Below are 23,436 nucleotides of genomic sequence, written 5' to 3' on the forward strand. Positions count from 1 at the left end.
AAAAAATACCTCCTCCTTCTCAGACTCAATGTGTCACTCCAAATAATTTTATACCATTCACTCCATCCATTACAAATCAATAATTTCACACAACTAATTCTACACCACCACCACCACCACTAAATCCTTTGTTCCATAATCCTACTGTACTCATGACAGTTCTAGCTTCTGTGGCAGATCCTTCATGGTATCCAGACACTGGTGCATCGCATCATGCACCTCAGATATATCTTCTATGATTTCTTGCTTAGAGTACATTGGCCCTGACCAGGTTCAAATTGGTAATGGAACAGGTTTGCCAATTTCTCATACCGGCTCTTCCTTTTTATCTTCTTTTGACTCGAATCGATTTTTTTAAAAAACTACAAATAATTCATTGTCCACAAATCACCAAAAACTTGTTGAGTGTTTCCTTTAAGATGCACAAATTACCTTTCCCTTCTTGTACTTACAATTCACCCTTACAATTGGTTTTTTCTTATGTTTGGGGCAGCCCAAGTTGTATCTCATTTGGATTTTAGATATTATGCGACATTTATTGATGCTTTCTCTAGGTATATACATTTATTTTTCTGCTTTTAAATAAATTACAAGTATTTAAAGCTTTTAAACAATTAAAGTTTTACATGAAAAACCTCACCAATCACAAGATTAAGGAACTTCAATACGATAATGGAGGTGAGTATACCTCAAAATAGTTTTCAGCTTTCCTTATTCAACATGGCATCACGCATAGACTTTTGTGTCCCAATATATCTGAACAAAATGGCACTGCTGAGAGAAAGCATAAACATCTCAGTGAAATGAGTTTGGCCATGCTTTCAACAGCTTTAATGTCTTGATCTTTTGGGATGAGGCTGTGCTCACCTATACTTATCTTATCAATCACATTCTATCCCCTATCTTAGGAAATAAATTTCCTTTAAATATATCTTCAATAAGAAACCTTATTATCAAACCTTGAGAATTTTTGGTAGTGCTTGCTATCCTCTGCTTAGACCTTACACCAAGTCCAAGTTAGATTTCAGGTTACAAAAATATATATATAACAAAACATGAATTAATTTTTATTTTTTTTTCCTTTTAAGCATGGATTCACATGGATACCAAACAAATATATATTGATATATAAATATATTGATATATTGATATTGATTGTGTTATTTTTTGTTTCTTATTCATTTAAATTGAGAAAATATTTTGTATTAGTGACTAATTTATTATCCTTTTTGGCAATATAAATTCTATCTAAAAAATGATATTTAATTATTATTAATATATTTTTTAAAATATACATTTAACTTTTAATTTTAATTTTATTTTTCTAATTTTATATTTTTATTTAATTATGACCGGATCAACCAGATAAATCAGAAACTCACCAGTTGAACCAATGACCCAGTAACCCAATCGTATGACCGAGTCAATTACCAATTCCGTTTTGATAACTATGGGTGAAAGTGTGACAAAAATTAGTTATCAAAATTATAAAGAAAATCAGCAAAAGAACAAGTCTGTTATATATATATATATATATATATATATATATATATATATACTTGTGCTTGGTCCTTAGTTGAAGGTTATGCTGAATTCAAATTCTAAAATAATTTTTTCATTGTTTCTACTCTCTTAAAGTTCTTTCGTTACATTTTCATTCAATTCTACATCATTTTACTTACTGTAATTGTTCATAACTCTTGTTCTTCAAGATTACTGAATTCCTTATTTTTTAATCATTATAGACCTAAATTTAGTTATATGAATGTTTGGATCCCCGAAATCGTTGTATATGGCTAAAGAGTGGTCGACAAACAAAAATTGGTAGGTAAAGGAACAACCATAATGTCAACAGATAAAAGTCCAACATCAAATGTTATGGGGAGAGCAACAATGACAGGATCATCATGTAAGGATTTAAAAACATGTGTTTGAGTATCAATGTGAGCCTCATCGTCCAAAATTCAATGCTTTCTTTTTTCGTGTTGAAGCTGAGCGAACTGTGCTACCATGCGCTCATTATTAGCTTGAATCTCAGCTAGGATGACTAATAATTCAGCAATATGATTATATGAAGTCGGATCTTTATCTATCTCTTAAAGAGAAAGGAAAAAATATCGATGTTAAATTTTAGGCTCTACGGTGGATGTCAAATTTTTTTAGTATCTTTGAATATATTTGAAAATACCTACTTCAGGAGCATCTAAAAACTTCCTCAGTTTTGAGTACAAAAAAGTATTCCGACATTCAAGTAAAAAAAAAACATATAAATCAATTTATTTGTGAAAAAAAATCAGATTTTTTTTATCCCTTTACTTCAATTTGTTTTATAAAAAGATTATTTTGACCGAAATATACAACTATGTTTAAATTAGAAATAACACGTTTTTGTAACAAATTTATTTTTACGAAGCATATGAATATATTCTATTTTTTTTTACTATTAATTCAAAAAATATAACCGAAATTTTCTCTTTACAATGTTTTCTTTTTATTTACTTTCTTCTCAATTTCTCTTTACAACTAAACAAAGGCTAAAGGTGAGGCACATCTTTGCTATGTGAGTGCTAGCTGGGCAGCTGATATACATAATTACATATACACAAATGTATGAGACTAATACACATAGACATAAATCACATAATAATTAAATGACATTTTCCCTGCTAAAAGGCCATATTATTATTGTTATTATTATGTGTATGCTATATCTTGGCTCAATTTTTTTTATATAGAGGCTTTGTGTGTGTCTTTTCTGGATATGGAGTCATGGGGTTCCAGATAAATATGTGGGGCAGCTTTTTTGTTACTGTCAGGTCCTAGAACTCGGACCATGCGACTTGTTTGAGTTTCATATTTGGCTAAACAAATCGATAGGTCTGATTTAGAGATGATGAAATTTTGGATTTCCGGAAGGTGCAAATCGTACCCTCCGAGTTGTTAATAGTGTGTATTTTTTTTATGAGTTGGCTTATGAAATCGGAGGGTGCGATTTTAGTATTTTATAATTTTTTTTTAATTCACTAAACCTAATCGTAGGGTCCGAGTTGTTTGTGACTTTAAATAAAAGTGTGTGAATGCTAGATCAGAGCAACTCGCATCTTCTTCTCCTTCTTCAACGGTTCTTTCCTCTGGTTTCTTGTTTCTCTGTTTCTTACTTGCTTGGCATGATAGCTAAAAATCTAGTACTCAAGGTTATGATCTTATTTATGTGATTGAGAGAAATGAGTGACAGAGTGTTATTGAAGGTGTATTATTTTGGTCAGATTTTGTTATAAACATCTGAAGAAGTAACATTTGTTTTTGAAAATCTGTTAGATGTTGTGATTTCTTTCACAATCTCATTTAAAGAGCTCAAAGGTGTGATCTGTGAAAAGATTCATTCTGAGAGGGCAAGAAGAATATCTTGTATTCTATATAGATATCCTATACAAGTGTTTGGTGGATTCGTCCAGTTTCAAACCAAATATGTAACGGACGAAGTGAGCATGCAAGAGATATTTTCAATGTATATTGAAAATCGGAGTCAACTCACGTTCATCGAGTTGTATGTTGAGTTTGAGCAATCTGAGGCCGACCGGAATATTCTACGGGAAGATTACAACAGTGACAGTGAAAAAGAGTTCGAAAGCAACTACGAAATTATTGGTCCAGATGGAGATGAAGATCAAGGTGACGGACCTATGGCTCCGGATGTGTCATATGTGGCAAATGCACTGGTAAACGAAGTGCCGTTTGAGGAGCCATTATTCATGCGAATTTTGGATTTGGAAGTCATGCATGTTCTGAAGTTTCTGGATTATATCAATGTAGATACGTAATTCTCTGTATTTATAAAAAAGATTAGAATTTTTTAATAATTTATCGTGATAGTTGGACTAACTAGCTAAGTGAAGTGTGAAAATATACTCGATTAGTATTTATTTTTGTTTACCTGTTTGTGTATTTAAGTTTAAGATAGTAAATTTTTTAGGGAGTTATTGAATTAGTTGAATATAAATTAGAATTTATTGGTAAATTAGTAAATTATTTAAATATCCATTAGTATTTATGAGTTAATTTAGTAAATTAAGTAAATATAAATTAGTATCTATTAGTAAATTAGTAAATTATTAGAGTAATGTAAATTAGTATTTATTAGTATAAAATAGTAAACTAGTAAATTAGTTACGTTAAAATTAGTATTTGTTAGTAAATTACTTGAATATAAATAAGTATTTGTTAGTAAATTAGTAAATTAGTTAAATATGAATAGTGTGGATTTTTATCATAATTGATGCAGTAAAAATTGATTTAGCTCTATTTTCAATGTTTAAATATTTGTGTAATAAAAAAATTTTGTATGGCTGTTCCGGTGGCAGAATTTTTTTTTGTCGCAGATGGTGAATTTGTCGTTGGGATGGAATTCAGTTTCAGAAAAGCTGTTATAAAGGTGATAAAAGAGTATACCATACGAAGAAGCGTAGACTACCGGGTGTATGAGTCTGAGCCGTTGACATTTTATGCGAAGTGTACACAGTATGGATCAGGGTGTGATTGGCTTATCCAGGTTAGCATGATCAGCCGGAAGTACTGTTGGGTTATAAGGAGGTATAATGGCAGTCACACATGTACCAGAGCCATAATTTCTCAGGATCATTCGAAGCTGGATTCAACCACAATTGCAGAAGCAATTAAGCCGTTGGTTGAGGCTGACCCCGCCTTAAAGGTAAAATCGGTTATAGCAGAGGTGCAATTGAAGTTTAACTACACCGTTAGTTATCGGAAAGCATGGTTGGCTAAGCAAAAGGCAGTAGAAAAAATATTTGGAGGCTGGGAAGCATCATACGAAGCCTTGCCTATATGGTTTGAGGCCATGTGTCATAAGGAGTCATCAGCTGTTGTTCATTTTGAGACTATGTCTGCATATCAGGGCGATGACTTGGTGACTGATATTCGGGTATTGCATCGTATCTTTTGGAGTTATTATCCTGCATTAGAACATTCAGACATTGTAAGCCAGTTGTCCAGGTGGATGGGACTCACTTGTACGGAAAGTACAAGGGTTGTCTACTATTGGCAATGTCACAGGATGGCAACAACAATATCGTCCCAATTGAGTTTGCTATTGTGGAGGAAGAGACTTCTGATGCGTGGCACTTTTTTCTTAGTAACCTTCGTCAGCATATTGTCACTCGGGATTGTGTGAGACTGATATCTGACCGTCACGAATCCATAAATGCAGCTGTGGAAATGAGTAACGGGACTTGGTCACCTCCTAGAGCATTTCATATGTTTTGCATCAGGCATATAGAGTCGAATTTTCTGAGAAAATTCAAGGCGTCGTACTTGCAGAAACTGGTCGTCAATATAGGTAATGCTCAGTAAAGCTAATTAATTTAGTAACAGAGTTACCTTCAATAAGTGTGTTGATCTCTTTTTTCATTGGTTTCTTTTAATCCTGCAAGATATTCAAGGACGGTGCGGGAGTACGAAGTGTGTTACCAGCGTTTATGAGAACGGGGTGAGGCCTATACTAAATGGTTAAACCGAATCCCCCACGAACAGTACGCGTTGGCGTTTGATGGTGGATATCGATGGGGTCATATGACAACAAATCTAGTGGAATACATCAATTCAGTATTAAAGGGTGCACGCAATCTCCCCGTGACTGCCCTTGTGAAGACAACATTCTACAGGCTTAACGAGTTGTTCATCCGAAAAAGAGCGAAGGCGGAAGCCCGAATTAATGCTGGCCATGTGTTTTCTGATGTCGTGACCTCAAAGTTGCATGCAAACCAACTTGCATCAGGAAACATTCAGGTTAGTTGCTTTGACCGACAGAATGAGTTCTTTGAGGTACGGGAGCTGCCAAATGAACTGGAGTTTACAATCCACCTACGTGGTCTTCGATGTGACTATGGTGAGTTTCAGGTGGACCGGATCCCCTGTCAACATATGTTTGCATGTTGTGCCAACCAGCGACTGGATTGGCAAGTGTATGTACATGATGTGTATAAGATGGACCAAGTTCGGCGGGTGTACCGAGCAAGGTTTAGGCCACTAGGTAACCCCACTACATGGCCTGCTTACAACGGACCTCGGTTCATCCCGAATCCGTTCCTGATATGCGTCACGAAAGGTTGCCCCAGAATGACGCGCTTCTTGAATGAGATGGACACACGAATGTTACGTCGACCTAGGCGATGTAGGCTATGTGGAGCTGAGGGACACAGCCGTAGCAGATGCCGTCAGTCAGGTGGTGCAAATGCTGACAGAGAGTGTTAGTAGATTCACATTCTAAGATGATATTATATATGTGGCATTATATAGATATGGCATGAGTTGTCCATTTGAGTTAATAACGTATGATATATGTAACATTGTATAATATGACATGAATTTTCATATTGATTTAACATGACCTGGTCCATGTAGCATTATAAACTATGACAATCCAGTATTATTCTCCATCGGTAGCATTATATAGTATGACATCAATTAAGGCATAGTCCAGAAGGTTAATACATAAATAAGTTCATTAATACATAAATACTCTAAACATACAAAGTAATGTTACCATAGTCCAGGTCATTAATATATAATGTCCAACACATACAAAGTACTCTAAACATAGTCAACATCATTAATACATAAATAAGTTTATTACACCACAACTACTTTTTCATTGTCCACTTTACATCCTTCACAAACTTCTTGCATTTTTTTGCGGCCTTTTTGAACACAGATGGAGTGTAGCGATTAGCGCTACGACGTGGCGGATCAATCCTCAGATTGTAACCTTTGCCTTTGTCATTCGGAGTGTGTGCCTGACCTGTATACAATTTAATAAAAATAATTAAATATAGCACATTAGGTAATCAAACCGACATAGATACCACATATCATTTAGTCAAACCACACAGAGATACCATTCATGAACACAAAATGAATAACTAATCTAACATGTAAGGCAAAATACACAACATAATACCATCATTACGGGATTCCTCATCCTCATCGAACTCCTCTATTTCATCCTCCTCATCATCGTCCTCGTCATCCAGGTCATCCACTAGATACGCGTTGGTCTCTCACTCGAGTGTGTTAGCAACTTCTTCAAGATGTCCCATGGAAACACGGTTAGGATTTTGACTATTAAGAACTCCGCGTCCACCTTCACTTCTACCAGAGTCATCAGATACGAACCCTCCAGAAGCAACGGATGAGGTATGGCACGGAAGCCTCGCATCCAACGAATACCTACCTGCCATGAACTCAGGCTGATTGCCATATTGTGATTGTCCTGCATCTACAGCCATAAACCCAAGCAATTGGCTAAACGAACCTCCTTCTCCTGGTTCAAACTGTGACATACCCCAATATTGTTGATGTGTTGGAAATGATGGTCTGAACTGTGTCTAAGGTACATACTGGCTTGAGAACTGAGGTTGTTCTTGTGGAGGCGGATTTGGAGTGGCTTGTGGCGACGACTATGGCTCCTGTTTCTCATTGTCATCATCCGCATCCTGACTATCCTCATCCATATCCTGGTTACCCTCATCCATATCCTGATTACCCTCATCATTGTCTTCACCCACAAGATTTGACAAGTTCAAGCGGTCCCCAAATTTTGACCGGTACCAATACATGTAAGTTTTCAATGAATGCTGTGAAGGCATGGGAAGCTCAGAAAGAACGTAGTTATACCTGTTTGTCCAATGCATCACCCAAATTGAATGACTCGGTGTCGTGGCCCAGTTAAGATTCTTAGGACTAGTCAGGAATTCTCCATGCGCCTTGTCCAGATTCCGCTCTTGATGAGGTACTCCCTGAACGAAACTGAACTGTCGCCTATACCTATCGGTAGCATGCCACTCAATACATTCAAACGACACCAATGAAACTGTAGCACTCCACACAACCGACTGCATGTAGATTTCAGCAGGTATTATGTTCGGATCCACGCGATCCACAGCATAAGCAACCCACACAAACTGGAAAAAATAAAGGAAACTCATTATTACAATCCACAATACCAATAACAATAAAAATGCTTCATAATTTTGTCCCGCACCCCAAATCCGAAACTAATACTTCTTTAATTAAAACACACATAGCCTTCCTGAAGTTCATCAAAGGCCTTCCTAAAGTGAGCTAGATTCATATATCTATATCGTCGGTCACCACGCTCCCAGTTACGCCACCTAATATGATATATTCAATTAGCTCAACTGAATCTTAAACTTCAAGATACGGGTACATTGTAACATAATATTACCTGTTTACTAGCGAAAAACTGCGGGGTTCCCTGGGAAGCGGCGATAGATATGGCAGTCGGATCCAAGCCCAACCGAGCAGGAGTATTAGTGGACCATTTATTTCCTTACAGTTAAAACGAGATGCCCTGCATAACCCCCTGTAGAGGTGTGCTAGGCATGCCGATCCCCAATTATACTGTTCAATATTGGAAAAATCACGAAGCAATGGTAGATACTTCCAGTGCACACCTGCACCAGATTTATCCCCAAACAAGATCGTCCCGATCAGCAACATAATATGGCACTTCACATGCCTCTGTATGCTTATTTCATCAGTCAACTAAAAATTTTCTTTCAGATCCCGCAGCCAGGTCAGTTTTATGCAGCATCCTCTACAGTCTAACTTACGTGATGCAACTCCAAATTGATGCAAACACTCCGCCTTCAAGGCTTCGAAGCTACTCATTGTCATCCCTGCGACAGGAAGACCATCCGTCGGAAGATCAAGAATTAGAGCCACATCTTCAAGTGTCACAGTACATTCACCAATGGAAAGGTGAAATGTATGTGTATCTGGGTGCCACCGTTCGATTAGAGCATTGACCAGTGCCTTCTGACATTGTACTACACCGATCTGAGATGCATGATAAAACCCAGTAACTCGTAAGTGCTCCTCCACCCTATCGTTGTACCGATCTGGAGGAACTGGATGGTCACATGTCAACATTCTTAATTTCTACAAAAAAATAACAAATTATTAGTCAACTCATTAACTATTACTAACTTACTACTGAAAGGCAAGAATTTTTTAACTACAGCAACTCATTAACAAAATTTGCACAACTAACTCAACAACACATATTATTTGAAACCACACAACTGTCATTAATTATTTGACTAAATCCGACTAAAATAAATAATTATAACTCCTAAAATGAATTATTAATCCTTAACATTTTTCAAAACTAACTATTAATAACATTAACTAATAGATACATTCCTAATCAATTCTCAAGAAAATTAGTAAATTAGAGATGCTGTTTATTTATTTATTTGCGGTAGAAAAAAGTTTTTCTAATATATAACATTATAAGTTGTAATATTAATTATCTATTAACTATTACTTTAAGTAAAATTAAACACATATTTCTAAATTTTAAAATATACTAATAATCATTTTTATTATCTTCCTAAAATCATTTTCTAATAACAATAATAATTAACTTCCTAACAATGATAATTATAATTAACAAAAATAAACTAACGTTTTTTAGAAAGTAATACTAACCATTTAAGTTTTATTCCTAAATTCAATTACTCACAACCACAATAATATTTAATTTCCTAACAATTATAACTAAAAATTTTAAAAATATTTCAAAAAAAAACTTTGTATAAAAAAATTAATAATATTTCCGTTTACATTTTATAACTTATTTTCTAAATATTACTAAGCCACCACTTTTTAAAACTAATAATTATAATAAAAAATATTAAACAAATTTAAATAAATATTGCGTTTGTTTGTTTTACATAAATATAACATCATTGTATTTACATTTTCAGATTCAATGTCTAACAACAATAATAATAATTAACACCCTAACAACAATAATTTTTATAAAAAAAATAGTGAAAAAATTTCAAAAAAAAAATAAAACGTTGAAGAATAGTCCTAACCATTTTATGTATATTTCTAAGTTCAAATCCTAACAACAATAAGAACAACTAAATTTTTAATAATAATAATTATAATTATAAAAATTAAAAAAATTTTAAACAAACTTACATAATCAAAATGATTGAGATTGTGCATAATATGAAGCTCAGGACGATCAACATCTTTAATTTTATGTTTCTTTGGCATTTTTTCTTTTTTTTCTACCATGCACACCCACTAGCAGCAGAGGAATGAAGAAGAAGAATGTAATTTTCAGGTTGAGAGTGAATGCTGAAAGTGATAACTCGAATGGTGAGAGTCCTTATTGCATCCTCCAAGTTAGTATTCAAGACACCATTTGGGGAGTGAGCTTTGCGTGACGCGTGTCCAGCATGCAATAAAACGGATCGTCCGTTTTGAAAGCTACATGTCGGACCGTCCGTGTTGCAATTAGGATGTCGCACGGTCCGATTTCCTCGAGCACCTGACACCACACCAATGGGCAGCTCCCCTCCTTCCCATAACCGGGTGCAACACCAGCCAGACTTCCATATACAAATTAAAAAGTGTAATCTTGTAGTAGAAAATAAAATAATTTAAAAATGTCTAGTCAACTAAGTCAAGTGTTTTTATTAAATTATTTAGTCCAATTTTAAAATTTTATTTATTTTCTATAAATAAAATTCATTTATTATTTATAAATTTATTTTGTCCAATTTTAAAAAATATATTAATAAATGTAATCTTCCTCAAATTCCATAGCATTTTTAGTATAAAAAAATTCAAATGATGACAATTAAAAATGAAATTTATCTTTTTTTTTTAAAGGGTAAAGTATATTTTTTGTTGCCAATGAGTAATAGCTCAAAAGGCATAATTTTTCCATACTCAATTAAGAGGTTGTAGGTTCGAGTCTCCTATTTTTGGTTAAAAAAAAAAAGTATATTTTTTGTCTCTAAAGTTTGACAAAAGTTTTAAAAATACCCTTAAATTTTATTTTGTTTTAATTTTGTCTCAAAAGTTTTCGATTTGCATCAAATATACTCCTACTGGCTAAATTTTCAAAAAAACTAAGACCAATCTAATAATAATACATGAAAATTATGCTCGATTTGCTTGTATTAAAAGTTGTTCTTGTGAAATTGTTGTTAAATTAGTCTTAAATTTTTTGAAAAATTAACCAATAAGAGTATATTTGATGCAAATCAAAAACTTTTATGACAAAATTAAAACAAAATAAAATTTAGGGGTATTTTTAAAACTTTTGTCAAATTTCAAAAAGTATACTTTACTTTTTTTTAACTTCATTCATTTATGAACATATAAGAAATTTTCGGTTTTTATACGATGTTTTTAATCTTTACACCCATAAATATAATTAGTATTCAAACTTCATTATAAAAATCTTTTAAATGAGTATGATATATTGCTTATTAGAATGATATTATGATTATTACTTCCATATATAACCAGATACGGCAAGGTGGTTCTATGGACAAATTAGAATGATATATTATCTATTCGAATTATTCGAGACTATTAATTCCTTATATGACTATACACGGAAATCAATTTTATAAAAACTAAATAGAATTATAAAATGTTTTTCAAATAGTTAGTTGCAATATAATGATATGAAATTGACTATAAACTAAAATGTATGAAATAAAAACAAAAATAAGACATCAAATATATTATAATTTAAAATCTTGATATAAATTAACATTTTTCATGATATTCTTTTATATATAATTAAATAATTTAATGTGAGAAATTAAGAGATTGATGGTCAGTTAATTATATAAATATTAATTTCTATTACATTATAAAAATAGTTATGTAAATAGATTGCTAGAACTTAAACTAAGTCTATCAATTACCAATAACTAAGTTGCTAAAAGATTATAAAATTTTTAAGATGATAATTTATATTAAAGTGTCTAAGAAAAGGTCAGATTAAATTTATCAATATTAATAAGAATAAAAAAATTATAGAAATTGTATCAAGTTTAACAAGTTAAAATTGCAAAAAGGATAATCAAAGTTTGTAGTTAGAATTTATCACAATTATGTCATTATGTTGGCATGTTTATAAAGTAGTAAAATAAGTTACTAACTTGCTATGCTAGAATCTTGTAGAGATATTAGTTGGAGTTGTTAAAAATAACTTAATGATTAAAAAAATTAATATATTCAATTATATTAATAAATATTATAATAGTATCATTCAAGTGATATTTATGAGTAATATGAAACTATATTAAGAGTTTTTACTTTTCTTTTTATTAAGCGAGTTAATCGAAAGTAAAATATATATGTACTATTATTATTGTTTTAACTTTTTTTTAGTATATTATTATGTTATTGTTGGAAGAAAATTATATTGAGATTATATTAAATTATTGTTGAAATATTTATTTGAGTGAATGATCCATGATAAATTAATTATGAGCATGATACTTACATATATGCTCTTTCCTATCTCGTTAGTATTGAATATTGACATGACATATCATTAACTTATTATAATATTATTTTAATCTTTTTTATATATTATAATAAAATGTAATGGTGTCTTTTACCGTTTGTATATTTTACATGACAGGTTTTAGGGCATAAATAATTATGGACGGATCTGAAGATTTGATCATTTGAAAGAATAATTATAAATGACGAATACTTGAATTATTGTATCTGATTTCTGAATTCTTAGGAAAATAATAATAATCAATCGGGCAACAACTGTTAATTGGGGTCACAGATATTTGATGAGGGACCCGGAGACAATGGTTGACATTAGCACGACTAAGAAATGGTCAATTTTATTATTACTTTTCCAAAATTTTAAGTACCATTTTAATTTTAAATTAAGTATTACAAATTTATAGCTAATTTTATTAGATATTATCTATGCACAAGATATTGAGACGGACACTATGATACGGGATATATTAATAAGCGAATTTTAAAATTTTATAAGACACGAGAACACGTATATATATAAAATATAAAATATTTTTTAGATAAATCGTAATGATATTTTGATATTTTATTGTTATTAAAACATAAATTAATTTTTAATTATTTTTAATGTCTTATTTTAATTTAGATAAAGTATACTTTTTGTTCTTGAAATTTAGCAAAAGTTTCAAAAATACCCCTAAGTTTTATTTTATTTCAATTTTGTCCGAAAAGTTTTCGATTTGCATCAAATATATCCTCAACGGGTAAATTTTCAAAAAATTTAAGACCAATCTAACAATAATGCATGAAAATTATGCTTGATTTGCTTATGTTGAGGGTTGTTCTTATGAAATTGTTGTTGAATTGGTCTTAAAAGTTTTTGAAAAATTAGCTGTCAATGGTATATTTGATGCAAATCGAAAACTTCTAGGACAAAATTGAAACAAAATAAAATTTAGGGATATTTTTGAAACTTTTGTCAAACTTCAGAAACAAAAATATACTTTACCTTTTTTATTATATAAAATATTTAAAATATTTTTTGTTTTAATAAATAATAATATATACTAATTTTAAATTTATTTTAAAAATACATGTTAAAAATAAAATTAGACACGCTGACACATGATGGTATTTAGATGTATCTAAACGTGTCTGAAAAAAAAAATTTTGTTAAGACATAGTTGGACATAGCAAATACGCGTGTTGAACGAATGTCAATGATTATCGCATCCAAAATATATCCGCACCTCAGACACACGGACACAATAACTCAACGAACTAAGTGCTTCATAGGATATATTTTTTTTTTGGTAGTTATGCTTCATAGGATATTATACATTATTTGTTTGATACATTCGTAGATATAAGGCATGGATGCGCCAAAAACAGTATACAATTATTACACAATAAATTGTTTCATAATGTATTGAGTAAATTGAATTGAAATTCTTCTATAACTTAATATTAGTATGATCAATTTTTTATGTACATAGTATCCCATCAATAAAAATATATCAATATCATTTTAGTTTTCCATTAAAATCCTTTCTCCTTATTATTGAGGTAAAGATTAGCCCATTTAAGTGTGGTTAGATTTGCCTCTATAAAGCTAAAAAACTAAACATACATTAAAATCAATTTCTTATGAATTCATATTATTTTAAAAATATTACACTATTTGTCCAATTAAATATCATTTATATGATTTTTGATATAGTGGATAATCAAAATACTAATGTAATAATACATCTATAAAATCAACCTCATAGAGTATACAACTGATAGCAAGATTCATCAACGATTTAATGGGTATTTTGGTAGGAGTGTACTGTAGAATATGAAAGGTATAAGTGTCCAATCAAGCATTTCACTATTTTGGAATGCTCAATTATATCTGTTCAGTAAAATGTACTTATGTACATCAAAACCTTTAGTTCAAGATAAAGTTGGCAACTTCTGCAAAGTTGTGTTTAAATAAGAGTGAAAAATAGCATTGCTCGATACAAGAAATTTACCATACTTGAGGTGGTAAAAAAATTCTATGCGTAAACAAACTCACTGTGACGTGGTTTGATCTATGCAGTCGACCAGGCTTTGTTGTTGTTGTTGTTGTTGCTGCTGCTGCTGCTGCTTGACACAAGAAATTTCAAGTTGATTTTTTGGGCACATCAGCATCTTCTTGACTTTTGGAATCTTCTTTCTTCTCCATTACTTGTTGAACACCTTCTTGGTAACCTACTATGAAGCTTTTAAGAGCGTCTCTGTATGCAGAAGCTCTGGTCATGTACACGCGTTGCAAGGCAGGTCTGAGAGTCTCCATTCCACCTCTAGCAGCTACAGCTGAATGTTTTCCAGTAAAAGATCCATGTGTTTTGTGAAAATCACCTCTCACTCATTGTTCAAATCAATGGCAGAAAGCTACCAAAAACAGCAGTTTCAAATTTGCACAAATAGCAAGAGCAGAGAGTTCTAATGCTGAATGAATAAGCAAGGGATGGCTCACTCAGCAGCATCATTGATTACTATAACTAATCTCTCTTGGTATATTATTGGGCTTCTAAGCTCTATGTAGTTTACCTTTCTGCATAACTCATTAATGTACAAGAAGAGATAATATATATATAGTATAAATAATTCACTCAATCACACATTTACACCAGCTAGAAACTAGTATGTAACTGTAATCTTAGTTTTGGAAAGCTATCAGATTCCAAACAAGATAATGATGTTAATATAAACTTGGGAAAGAAAGAGATGGTACCAAGATCCTCCAGTGTTGAAGGCTCTCTTCCTTTAGCAGGTTTCTTTTCATCATTGGGTTCTTCGATCATTTCATCCTTCTTGTAATGTGCTGGCCGAAGATCAGGGCCAATGTCGCGAACCCAGCTTGCGGCATAAAGTCTAGCAGCTCTCTTTAAAACCTGAAGATTGAATGTTACAGTACAACTAGTAAGTTACCAACGGCCAAGTTTCACCAGTTCAATTAACTCTAGTCTATAGTATGGTCCTCCAAAATTGCATCTTTGTCTACTCAAAACATTAATAACATTAACTAAAAGGAAAAATCACGAGCCCACTGCATGATTAAAAAACAATGTACCGAACTGAGATAAATGCAAAAGGTTTCCACAAGTGTACCACGGAATCCCGTGTTTCAGTGGTTTCAGTCATAAAATATATATATTTGAAATCAATGGCTAAGACCATTGGAATACCTGATTCCATGATACACTTGAAAGTTTCTAACAGTAATATAAACAAAATTACCCAAATACGCTGGTCCCAGGTCAATTTGCGACGCTTCTTAATGTTAGGAGGGTCAGGCAAAGACGATGGGAAAGCAATCTCTTTGAGATCATAGCGTATGTAATCATAGATTTTCCTACAAACAACCCTCACTTTCATCTTGCATCTGCAAATCGAATAATGGAGTTCACACTACACATGAGAAGAAATTGAATAAAATTTTGACTGAAATTCTTATGTTTGAAATAAATTAGAATGTATGTAATTGAATTCAATAACAATGTTTAGAATATCTGCGAAAATGAATTGAATCCATCATACAAGCTAAATAACCTGCAAATACAAACTGAAACAACAAGAACGTTACTATTATTGCATAATTAAAATCCTAAATTTAGAATCTAATTAATAAAACAAGCAATTATGTTTATCTAAAATTTAAAAACCTAAATCAAGTAATTATTATTACAGAAAATTAAAAAAGATGACGGCACAGGAACCAGGGGCGAGCAAATGAATCTGGGCGAACAAGAAACCACGAGTCCACGAGCCAGCACCGGAATGTGTGAGCAGAGCTGCCGCCGCTTCTGCTTGTGTGTGAACTGTGAAGTGTGTTTTGTGCGAGAATGAGGCACTCACACAGTGAGAGGAATAAAAACTACGTAGTTTTTCTGTTTTTGTCTTTATTTTTTATAACTTAATATTAGCGTGATCTTTTTTTAATATATCAATTTTATTTTAGTTTAGATCCTTTCTCCTTATTGTGGCTCATTTTTTGGATAAAACCATAGTTATCAGAACCGAACCAGTAATTAACCCAGTCATATGATTGGGTCACCGGTTCAACCGATGGATCACTGATTTACTCGGTTAACCCGGTCATAATTAAAAAATATAAAATTATATAAAAAAAATTTAAAATGCAAGTCTTTACAAACATTAATAATCTAATATCAATTTTTAAACATAACTAATTTGTCACAATATATGCACATCATAGTGATTTTTTCTTATTTTTCCACAATTTGTTTACAATGACCCCAAACAGGATCAGTCTTCCCTCTATTATTGTAAACTCTTTTAGTGATAAGATTAGGAGTTGCTGATGATGCTTATTCTTGAGATGGTGGTGTTTCTCATGATGTTTGAGATGAAGACATTTTTAAAATTATAGCAAAAGAAATAAAAGATTTTCAGCAACCAATTTGTTTACCTAAGTGAGTTTTTAAGCACCACAGCAACAACCACCAAAGTATTCAATTCAAACGTTATCCAGCAACAAAATTCAAGTATTCAACTCAAACATTATCCAGCAACAAAAAAAATCAGCAAGTATTCAACTCAAAGTCTCAAACATTAACCAGCAACAAAAAATTTATCTCCGGTTATCCAGCAAAGTATTCAACTCAAACGCTATCCACTTATCCAGCAACAAAAAGATTATCTCAGGTTCAGCAACAACTCTAAACTCTAAAGATTAACCAGATTCAATAACAATTCTAACGCAAATTTTCTCAAGTTCAAGTTCAAGTGTTCAACAACTCTAAAACCAAATACAACAGCAACATTAACCAGATTCAATAACAATTCTAAGTTTCTAACTCAAATTTTCTCAAGTTCAACAACTCTAAAACCAAATACAACAACAACATTAACCAGATTCAATAACAATTCTAAATTTCTAACTCAAATTTTTTTTTCAACAACTCTAAAACCAAATACAACAGCAACATTAACCAGACTCAATAATAATTCTAAGGTTCTAACTCAAATTTTCTCAGTTCAACAACTCTAAAATCAAATACAACAGCAACAATAACCAGACTCAATAACAATTCTAAGTTTCTAACTCAAATTCTCCCCAGTTCAATAACTCTAAAACCAAATACAACAGCAACAAGCCAACAACCACCAGATTCAACAACAATTCTAGTGAAAGAACAGAGTAGAAAACTTGAACTTGAAGGGAGCTCACCTGCTTGACTGGTCGGAACACCGCGACTGGCGCGACACAAGATGAGATTGACGACGACCACCACCCGAGGGAGCAGCTGCTGCTTGACTGGTTCCGTCTGCTTCTGCCGCCGACGAACCGAACGCAGGGGCACGGCACAACGACGACGACCGAGGTGAGGGGACGAGGGGAGAGACTGAAAGAGCGACGAAGTGATGCTGTGAGAGACAGAGAGTGACGACTATCGAGGTAAAGGGAGAGGCCGTGAGCCAGTGAGTGAGGGACTACTGAGTACTGAGTGCCGAGCTCGAGAGATGGAGAGAGGCAGAGAGCACAGAGACGAGGCTGGCTGGGTTAGGGGGGGTTCCACTCAAGTCTCAGATTTGGGCAATAGGGTTTCATTGAAAGGGAAGGGGGGAAGGGGGCTCTGAAACGACGTCGTTTTAGGTATTGGACAAAAATTAAACACGACCCGAACCGGGTCAAATTAACCGGTCAGATCAGCAGGTCATGACGAACTAGGTTCGACCGGCCCAATGTGCAGCCGGTTCAACAAGTGTTCGTTCTAATCAAATAATCGAGTTGACCAAATTTTTGGTCGAACCGACCAAGGCCGAACCGAACCTGATAACTATGGGTAAAACACCACTACAAACCAAAGGGAGATGAATATTACATGAATTCCTCGAATCAAAATTCGTATAGCATATTTTTATATAAATCGAATTGAGATTCAGGCATATAAGTAGTAAATCAAATTAGTAAATTAAATTGATCAAATTCGAATTATTAGAGATAAAGGTAAATCGAATTAACATGATTCAATTTAACATGGAAATAAGTTTGTTACATGGTAAATCGACCCTATTAAATTTGATTTAGCATGCATATACCTGGATACATGTAATTCGAAGTAATTAAATTCGATTTATGTGAAAAATGAACGAATTGCATAAATTGAATCCATAAAATTCGATTTTCTATATTTTGATACACCAACCCTTGTATATGAAGCGAGTTCTGCTAAGGAATCAATTAGGGTCCAACCAATTTCTGCCAACTTTTTAATGGATCGAATCTTTTTAACAAAAATAAGTTGATATACATGGATGTTTTTTCGGTTAAATATCACGATATTTTTTTTCATATTAAATAGATGTTTTTAAATGTATTTTTCTATTTTTTTGTATTAAAAGAATTTTTTTAATTTGTTTATATATAAAACAGTAGTGACATTTTGTATAATTATTATTTTTTAATTGGCAAAAAAAATGACAGTGACATTTTGTGGCGCCCGTCAGAAACTTCCACAACGACGTTAAACATAGTTTTTTAACTATTTTAGTGGGTTACACCAATCAGGCTCCAATATTAAAAAAAAAAAGTTTTCTTATTATTGTGGATAAAGATTAGTACATTTTAAATATAGTTATATTTTCTCTGTAAAGCTAGAATATTAAATATACATTAAAATTAATTTCTTATAAATTCATATAATTCTAAAAATTTTACAAATCTAATTACATATTATCTTATATGATTTTTGATATAGTGAATAATCAAAATACTAATGCAATAATACATCTATAAAACAAACCTCATAGTGTATACAATTGATAGCAAGGTTCATCAACGATTTAATGGACATTTTTATAAGAGTGTAGAATATGAAGAGTAGAAATAAGGGCTCAATCTATTGTTCTGAATTTCCTTTATAATCATATACTTGTATGTGTAGAAATGGTTGGTACAAAAATACCATCATGATCATAACAGTTCATGGTTGCACCGAAATGTTTAAATGGTTAAAACAGAGAGCCCCCAGCCAAGACTTAAGAATATATGAAATATTCATACTTAGTGTATAGAATATATATTAATAATTTTGTATTTATATATAAATATATATTATTTAATTCATATTTAATGTATAATTTATATTTTAATATATATTTTATACATTTAAAAATTTGTTGAGAATATATATATATATATATATATATATATATATATATATATATATATATATATATATATATATATATATATATATATATGTACTTTGCTTTTATTTAAGTTTTAATCAAGAAAAATAATGTTAATATGTTTTGCAAGTAGGTAAAGAATTCAGTAAAAATTAATAAAACATTAGGTGGATTATTATTGCATTGTAGCCAATCGTGTCAAATAAAATTTGACATTTTTATCATGTAAAATAGAATGAAACCAATCCGATATGATGTATACTTGCATTGAAAGCAATTTAAGTAAAAAAATAATATAATAATGAATTGAGGTTGAATTACAGGATGGGTTCTACCTTGTTGTAAATTTGTTCTGCTTTCTTTGCTTTTGTCTTACCGTAAAAAAAAATGTAAATTGAATACATTTCATTCGATTTATACTTGGTGATACAAAACCAAGTAAATCAAACTTACTTGTGTCGATTTATTCTGAAAGTTTCATCTCTCTCGCTAAATCGAATTTGATTATTTCGATTTACATGTAATTATTTAAGTGTAACCAATTTGAATTTAAAACATTTATGTAATTTTGATCTTCAAACAATTCATTGAAGTGAATTACCCTAGATTACTGGAATAATCTCTAGTTATGTCTGCCTCGAAAATAAGGAATTTCTTATAGTTTTGCTTGCTAAACAAAACAATGTGGGGGCATTTGTATGTTTATCCGGGGAAGACACACACAAGGCCTCCATATCAAAAAAATTGAGCCCTATATCTTCTGCATCTATATTAGATAAAGTAATTAAAATAGGTATCTAACAAAAATGAAAAATTAAATCAAAAAATTAAAAAATCATCATTCTCAGTGGGTCTATGACTCAACTTGTCAGACCACACTTTCTTGTTACTATTATTCTCCTCATTTCCACCATTCTTTTCCTCCACTTTCTCATTTTTCTCTCTTCTATCATCATTTCCTTCAGGAAAAAACACTCCATGAACAAAAATCTCCACTTCCTGTTTGCTAAGCCCCACCGCGTCTTCAACCTCATTACAAGGAATATAAGGTGGTCTCGCTATTTGCAACACCGTGTCCCACTTAACTCCCTTAAAGAAATCATGACTCTTGATCTCGCCAACTGTGATCCGACGATCAGGATCCTTTTCTAACAACCTACCAATCAAATCTCGTAACGCAGTCTTCTCCCCCGTCAGCTCAGGCTCCTTCGTTAATATCCCAAGAAACGTTTCTTTTCTATTCTCGCCCTTAAACGGCGTCGTTCCGTATAACATTTCATACAAAACGACACCGAGTGACCACCAATCAACACCGAAACCATGACCCTGCCCTGCGACAACCTCAGGTGCCACGTACTCTTCCGTTCCAACGAACGAGTTCGATTTCTCCACTGAGTCTGACTCACCCCGACGAGTTGACTCAGGTTGCGGCTCTACTGAGTCCAACTCGCACGGCAAGATGCCAGAGTTACAGTTTATGTTAAGCCACGACAACCGTCGCTTCCTTGCGGGTTTCTTCGCCGACGAGTTAGGACTCGACGATTTGTGACTCGTTGATTGAGGAGATTTTGGCTTCAGCTTCTTGGAGAGATCAAAATCTACGAGCATTATGTGACCGTTTTCTTGGATCATAACATTTTCTGGCTTTAGGTCTCTATACACTATTCCCAAACCATGCAAGTACTCCAAAGCTAGGACTAATTCCACCGCGTAAAACCTTTAATAAAAGAGGGAAGAAGAAGAAAACAAAAGAAAAAGTACAAATCAGAATATGTTTTATGAATGTATGGTTGTTAAATTAAAGAAAGCAGTGTAAAACTTAGACCACTTTCTTTAGACTTGCGACGCAAAAAAAAAAAAAAGGAATTTTGAATTGTTTTTACTTTTCCAAACTTGCTCGGCAAGCAAGCCGCGAAGGGAGACATTAAAAAAGGTGGCTATTGGGGCACAACTTCTAGAATCACAACACCGGTCTATTGCTTTAAATTTGTTGCAAATAAAATAATGGAAATTTTGACTTGTTTGACTAATTCCCTATATTCATTAATAAATCATATTAAATTACAATTTATGGCAATTACATGTTTATATACTAAAATTTAATTTTATTTATATAAAATACATATTAAAATATCACAAATATTTATATAATTATAAATAAATATGTAATAAACTAATTTTTAATATATACATAATATTTTTATTTTGATAAATAACTCGTTAAATTGTTAAACTTTTGAGATAGTCAAAACTCAAAAGTCAAAACTAGACGGCAAGGAGATGAAATAAAATCTATTTATTTATTTATTTATTGATATAGAGAGAAAATTCACTTGGTAGTTAAGTAACAGAATAACTAGAAATACGCGTCCACCAACCCAACAAAAGAAAAACCCGAATTTTCGAATAAAAGAAACGAAAAATAACTTGCACTTGCGTAATTTAAGTTTAATAATCATTCATACACTTTAATATAAAAATATTTTACACTGCTCGTTTAATTGAATTTATTTTTATGATATTAAAAAACTTTTTTTTTTGAAAATCTTATGATAACTTCTTATTGGCGTAAAATACGGAACTTCTTATTTAATTAGTTTATACTTTATACAAATTAAATCCTTTAATTTTCACAAAATATCTAGAATGAAGCAATAACAATAATAATACAAAGATAGAAGTCATTCCGATACTTTTATAAAATTTAATATTATACAAGAACTATATATGTTGCTTACTTAAAAATTAGCCATTTATGTATCTCATTGGCTAAAATTAATTATTTTTTATTATAATTAAACTCCTAATTGAATGGACATAATCAAATAAAAATAACTAAAACAATACTTATAAGATTTAAACTATTAATAATATATGTATTTTGTATCCAATATAAGAGAGGTTAAGGAAACTTTTCTTAACTAAAGAGATTAAAAGAAATTAAGAGATAGAAAACGATAAAGTATTTAAAAATAAGTTTTAAAATATAAATAATTGCATTCAGTTTAACTTGAAAAAATAAAAAGCTAACAATAGCAAAGGTAAGGTACCTGATGGTGTCATCGGCGAACATTTTCTCAGTTTGTTTCTTCCTGAGAGAATGGAGGTTGCCACCGTGGCAGAAATCCATGGCGAAGGCAACGATTCCATCGGTTTCCAAAACCCCTCGCAACCGCGGCAAAAGCGGGTGATCAAAACGACGTAGCACTTCAAGTTCGAATGAAACCCTCTTATACTCTCCGTAAGCCTCTTCCTTCTTCTGAATCAGAGCCTTCGATATAGCCTTCAGAGCCAAACACTCGCTGCATGACCGGTCACCGGCTCTCGCTAGGAACACCACTCCCTTCGCCCCGCGCCCCACGGCGCTTATTACTTTCAGATTCTCGAAATCAAGTGACGGTAAGATGCCGTCGCCGTGGTCGATCATGATGTGTGATCACCGGGAACCGGAAGATGACCGAATGATTCTTGAAGCAGAGTTTTTTTTATTATTATTTCAGCTGGTTTTTGCTGTGCGTTTGAGTGTAAGAGAGAGATGAGAGAGAGAGAGAGAGAGAGCGGGGATTTTATTTTGGTGGCTGAGGTTATTTCCATTCTTGTTGGGCAAGAATTTGATGCTTATATAGGTTTGAACTTTGGAAGGGGCACGGAGTTAACGTGAACTTAACGTGCTGAAAATTGACATGTGTGGGTGTGACGGTGACGTGGTAACATTTTTAATAACTGTACCGTGTTTATGTTGGTGTAAGACTGTAAGGTATATGAACAGACAGAACAGTTGGGAACGTGAGCACAAGACAGCAAATTGTGGGGTTTGAAATTGAAATACGCGTGGGATTCTAGAAACCGTGACGAATAGGGAATGTTCCGTTTGTTGAGGAGTAA

General features: G+C 32.4%; 4 protein-coding genes across 4 annotated transcripts; 1 reads left to right on the forward strand and 3 right to left on the reverse strand.

Annotated features, from left to right (window-relative positions):
* The first annotated feature begins 4,342 nt into the window (after positions 1–4,342).
* On the forward strand, positions 4,343–5,367 carry LOC130949105 (uncharacterized). Its single transcript, XM_057877927.1, has 2 exons — positions 4,343–4,939; positions 5,011–5,367. The coding sequence occupies exons 1-2, from the start codon at positions 4,343–4,345 to the stop codon at positions 5,365–5,367; spliced, it is 954 nt and encodes a 317-aa protein (XP_057733910.1).
* Positions 5,368–7,472: 2,105 nt separating this feature from the next.
* On the reverse strand, positions 7,473–8,967 carry LOC130949106 (serine/threonine-protein phosphatase 7 long form homolog). The gene is made up of 4 exons (XM_057877928.1): positions 8,649–8,967; positions 8,261–8,489; positions 8,096–8,186; positions 7,473–7,976 (listed from the first exon to the last, which is right to left on the reverse strand). Exons 1-4 carry the CDS (start codon positions 8,965–8,967, stop codon positions 7,473–7,475), a joined length of 1,143 nt encoding a protein of 380 aa, XP_057733911.1.
* A 5,195-nt stretch (positions 8,968–14,162) lies between these two features.
* LOC130947692 (uncharacterized) lies at positions 14,163–17,953 on the reverse strand. The gene is made up of 4 exons (XM_057876394.1): positions 17,588–17,953; positions 15,634–15,778; positions 15,128–15,287; positions 14,163–14,706 (listed from the first exon to the last, which is right to left on the reverse strand). The coding sequence occupies exons 2-4, from the start codon at positions 15,769–15,771 to the stop codon at positions 14,513–14,515; spliced, it is 492 nt and encodes a 163-aa protein (XP_057732377.1). The 5' UTR covers positions 15,772–15,778; positions 17,588–17,953; the 3' UTR covers positions 14,163–14,512.
* Positions 17,954–20,177: 2,224 nt separating this feature from the next.
* LOC130950636 (serine/threonine-protein kinase OXI1-like) lies at positions 20,178–23,152 on the reverse strand. The gene is made up of 2 exons (XM_057879189.1): positions 22,602–23,152; positions 20,178–21,268 (listed from the first exon to the last, which is right to left on the reverse strand). The coding sequence occupies exons 1-2, from the start codon at positions 22,976–22,978 to the stop codon at positions 20,371–20,373; spliced, it is 1,275 nt and encodes a 424-aa protein (XP_057735172.1). The 5' UTR covers positions 22,979–23,152; the 3' UTR covers positions 20,178–20,370.
* Between the last annotated feature and the right edge of the window lie 284 nt (positions 23,153–23,436).

The sequence above is a fragment of the Arachis stenosperma genome, chromosome 9 (assembly GCF_014773155.1).
Source record: "Arachis stenosperma cultivar V10309 chromosome 9, arast.V10309.gnm1.PFL2, whole genome shotgun sequence".
NCBI classification, from domain to species: domain Eukaryota; kingdom Viridiplantae; phylum Streptophyta; class Magnoliopsida; order Fabales; family Fabaceae; genus Arachis; species Arachis stenosperma.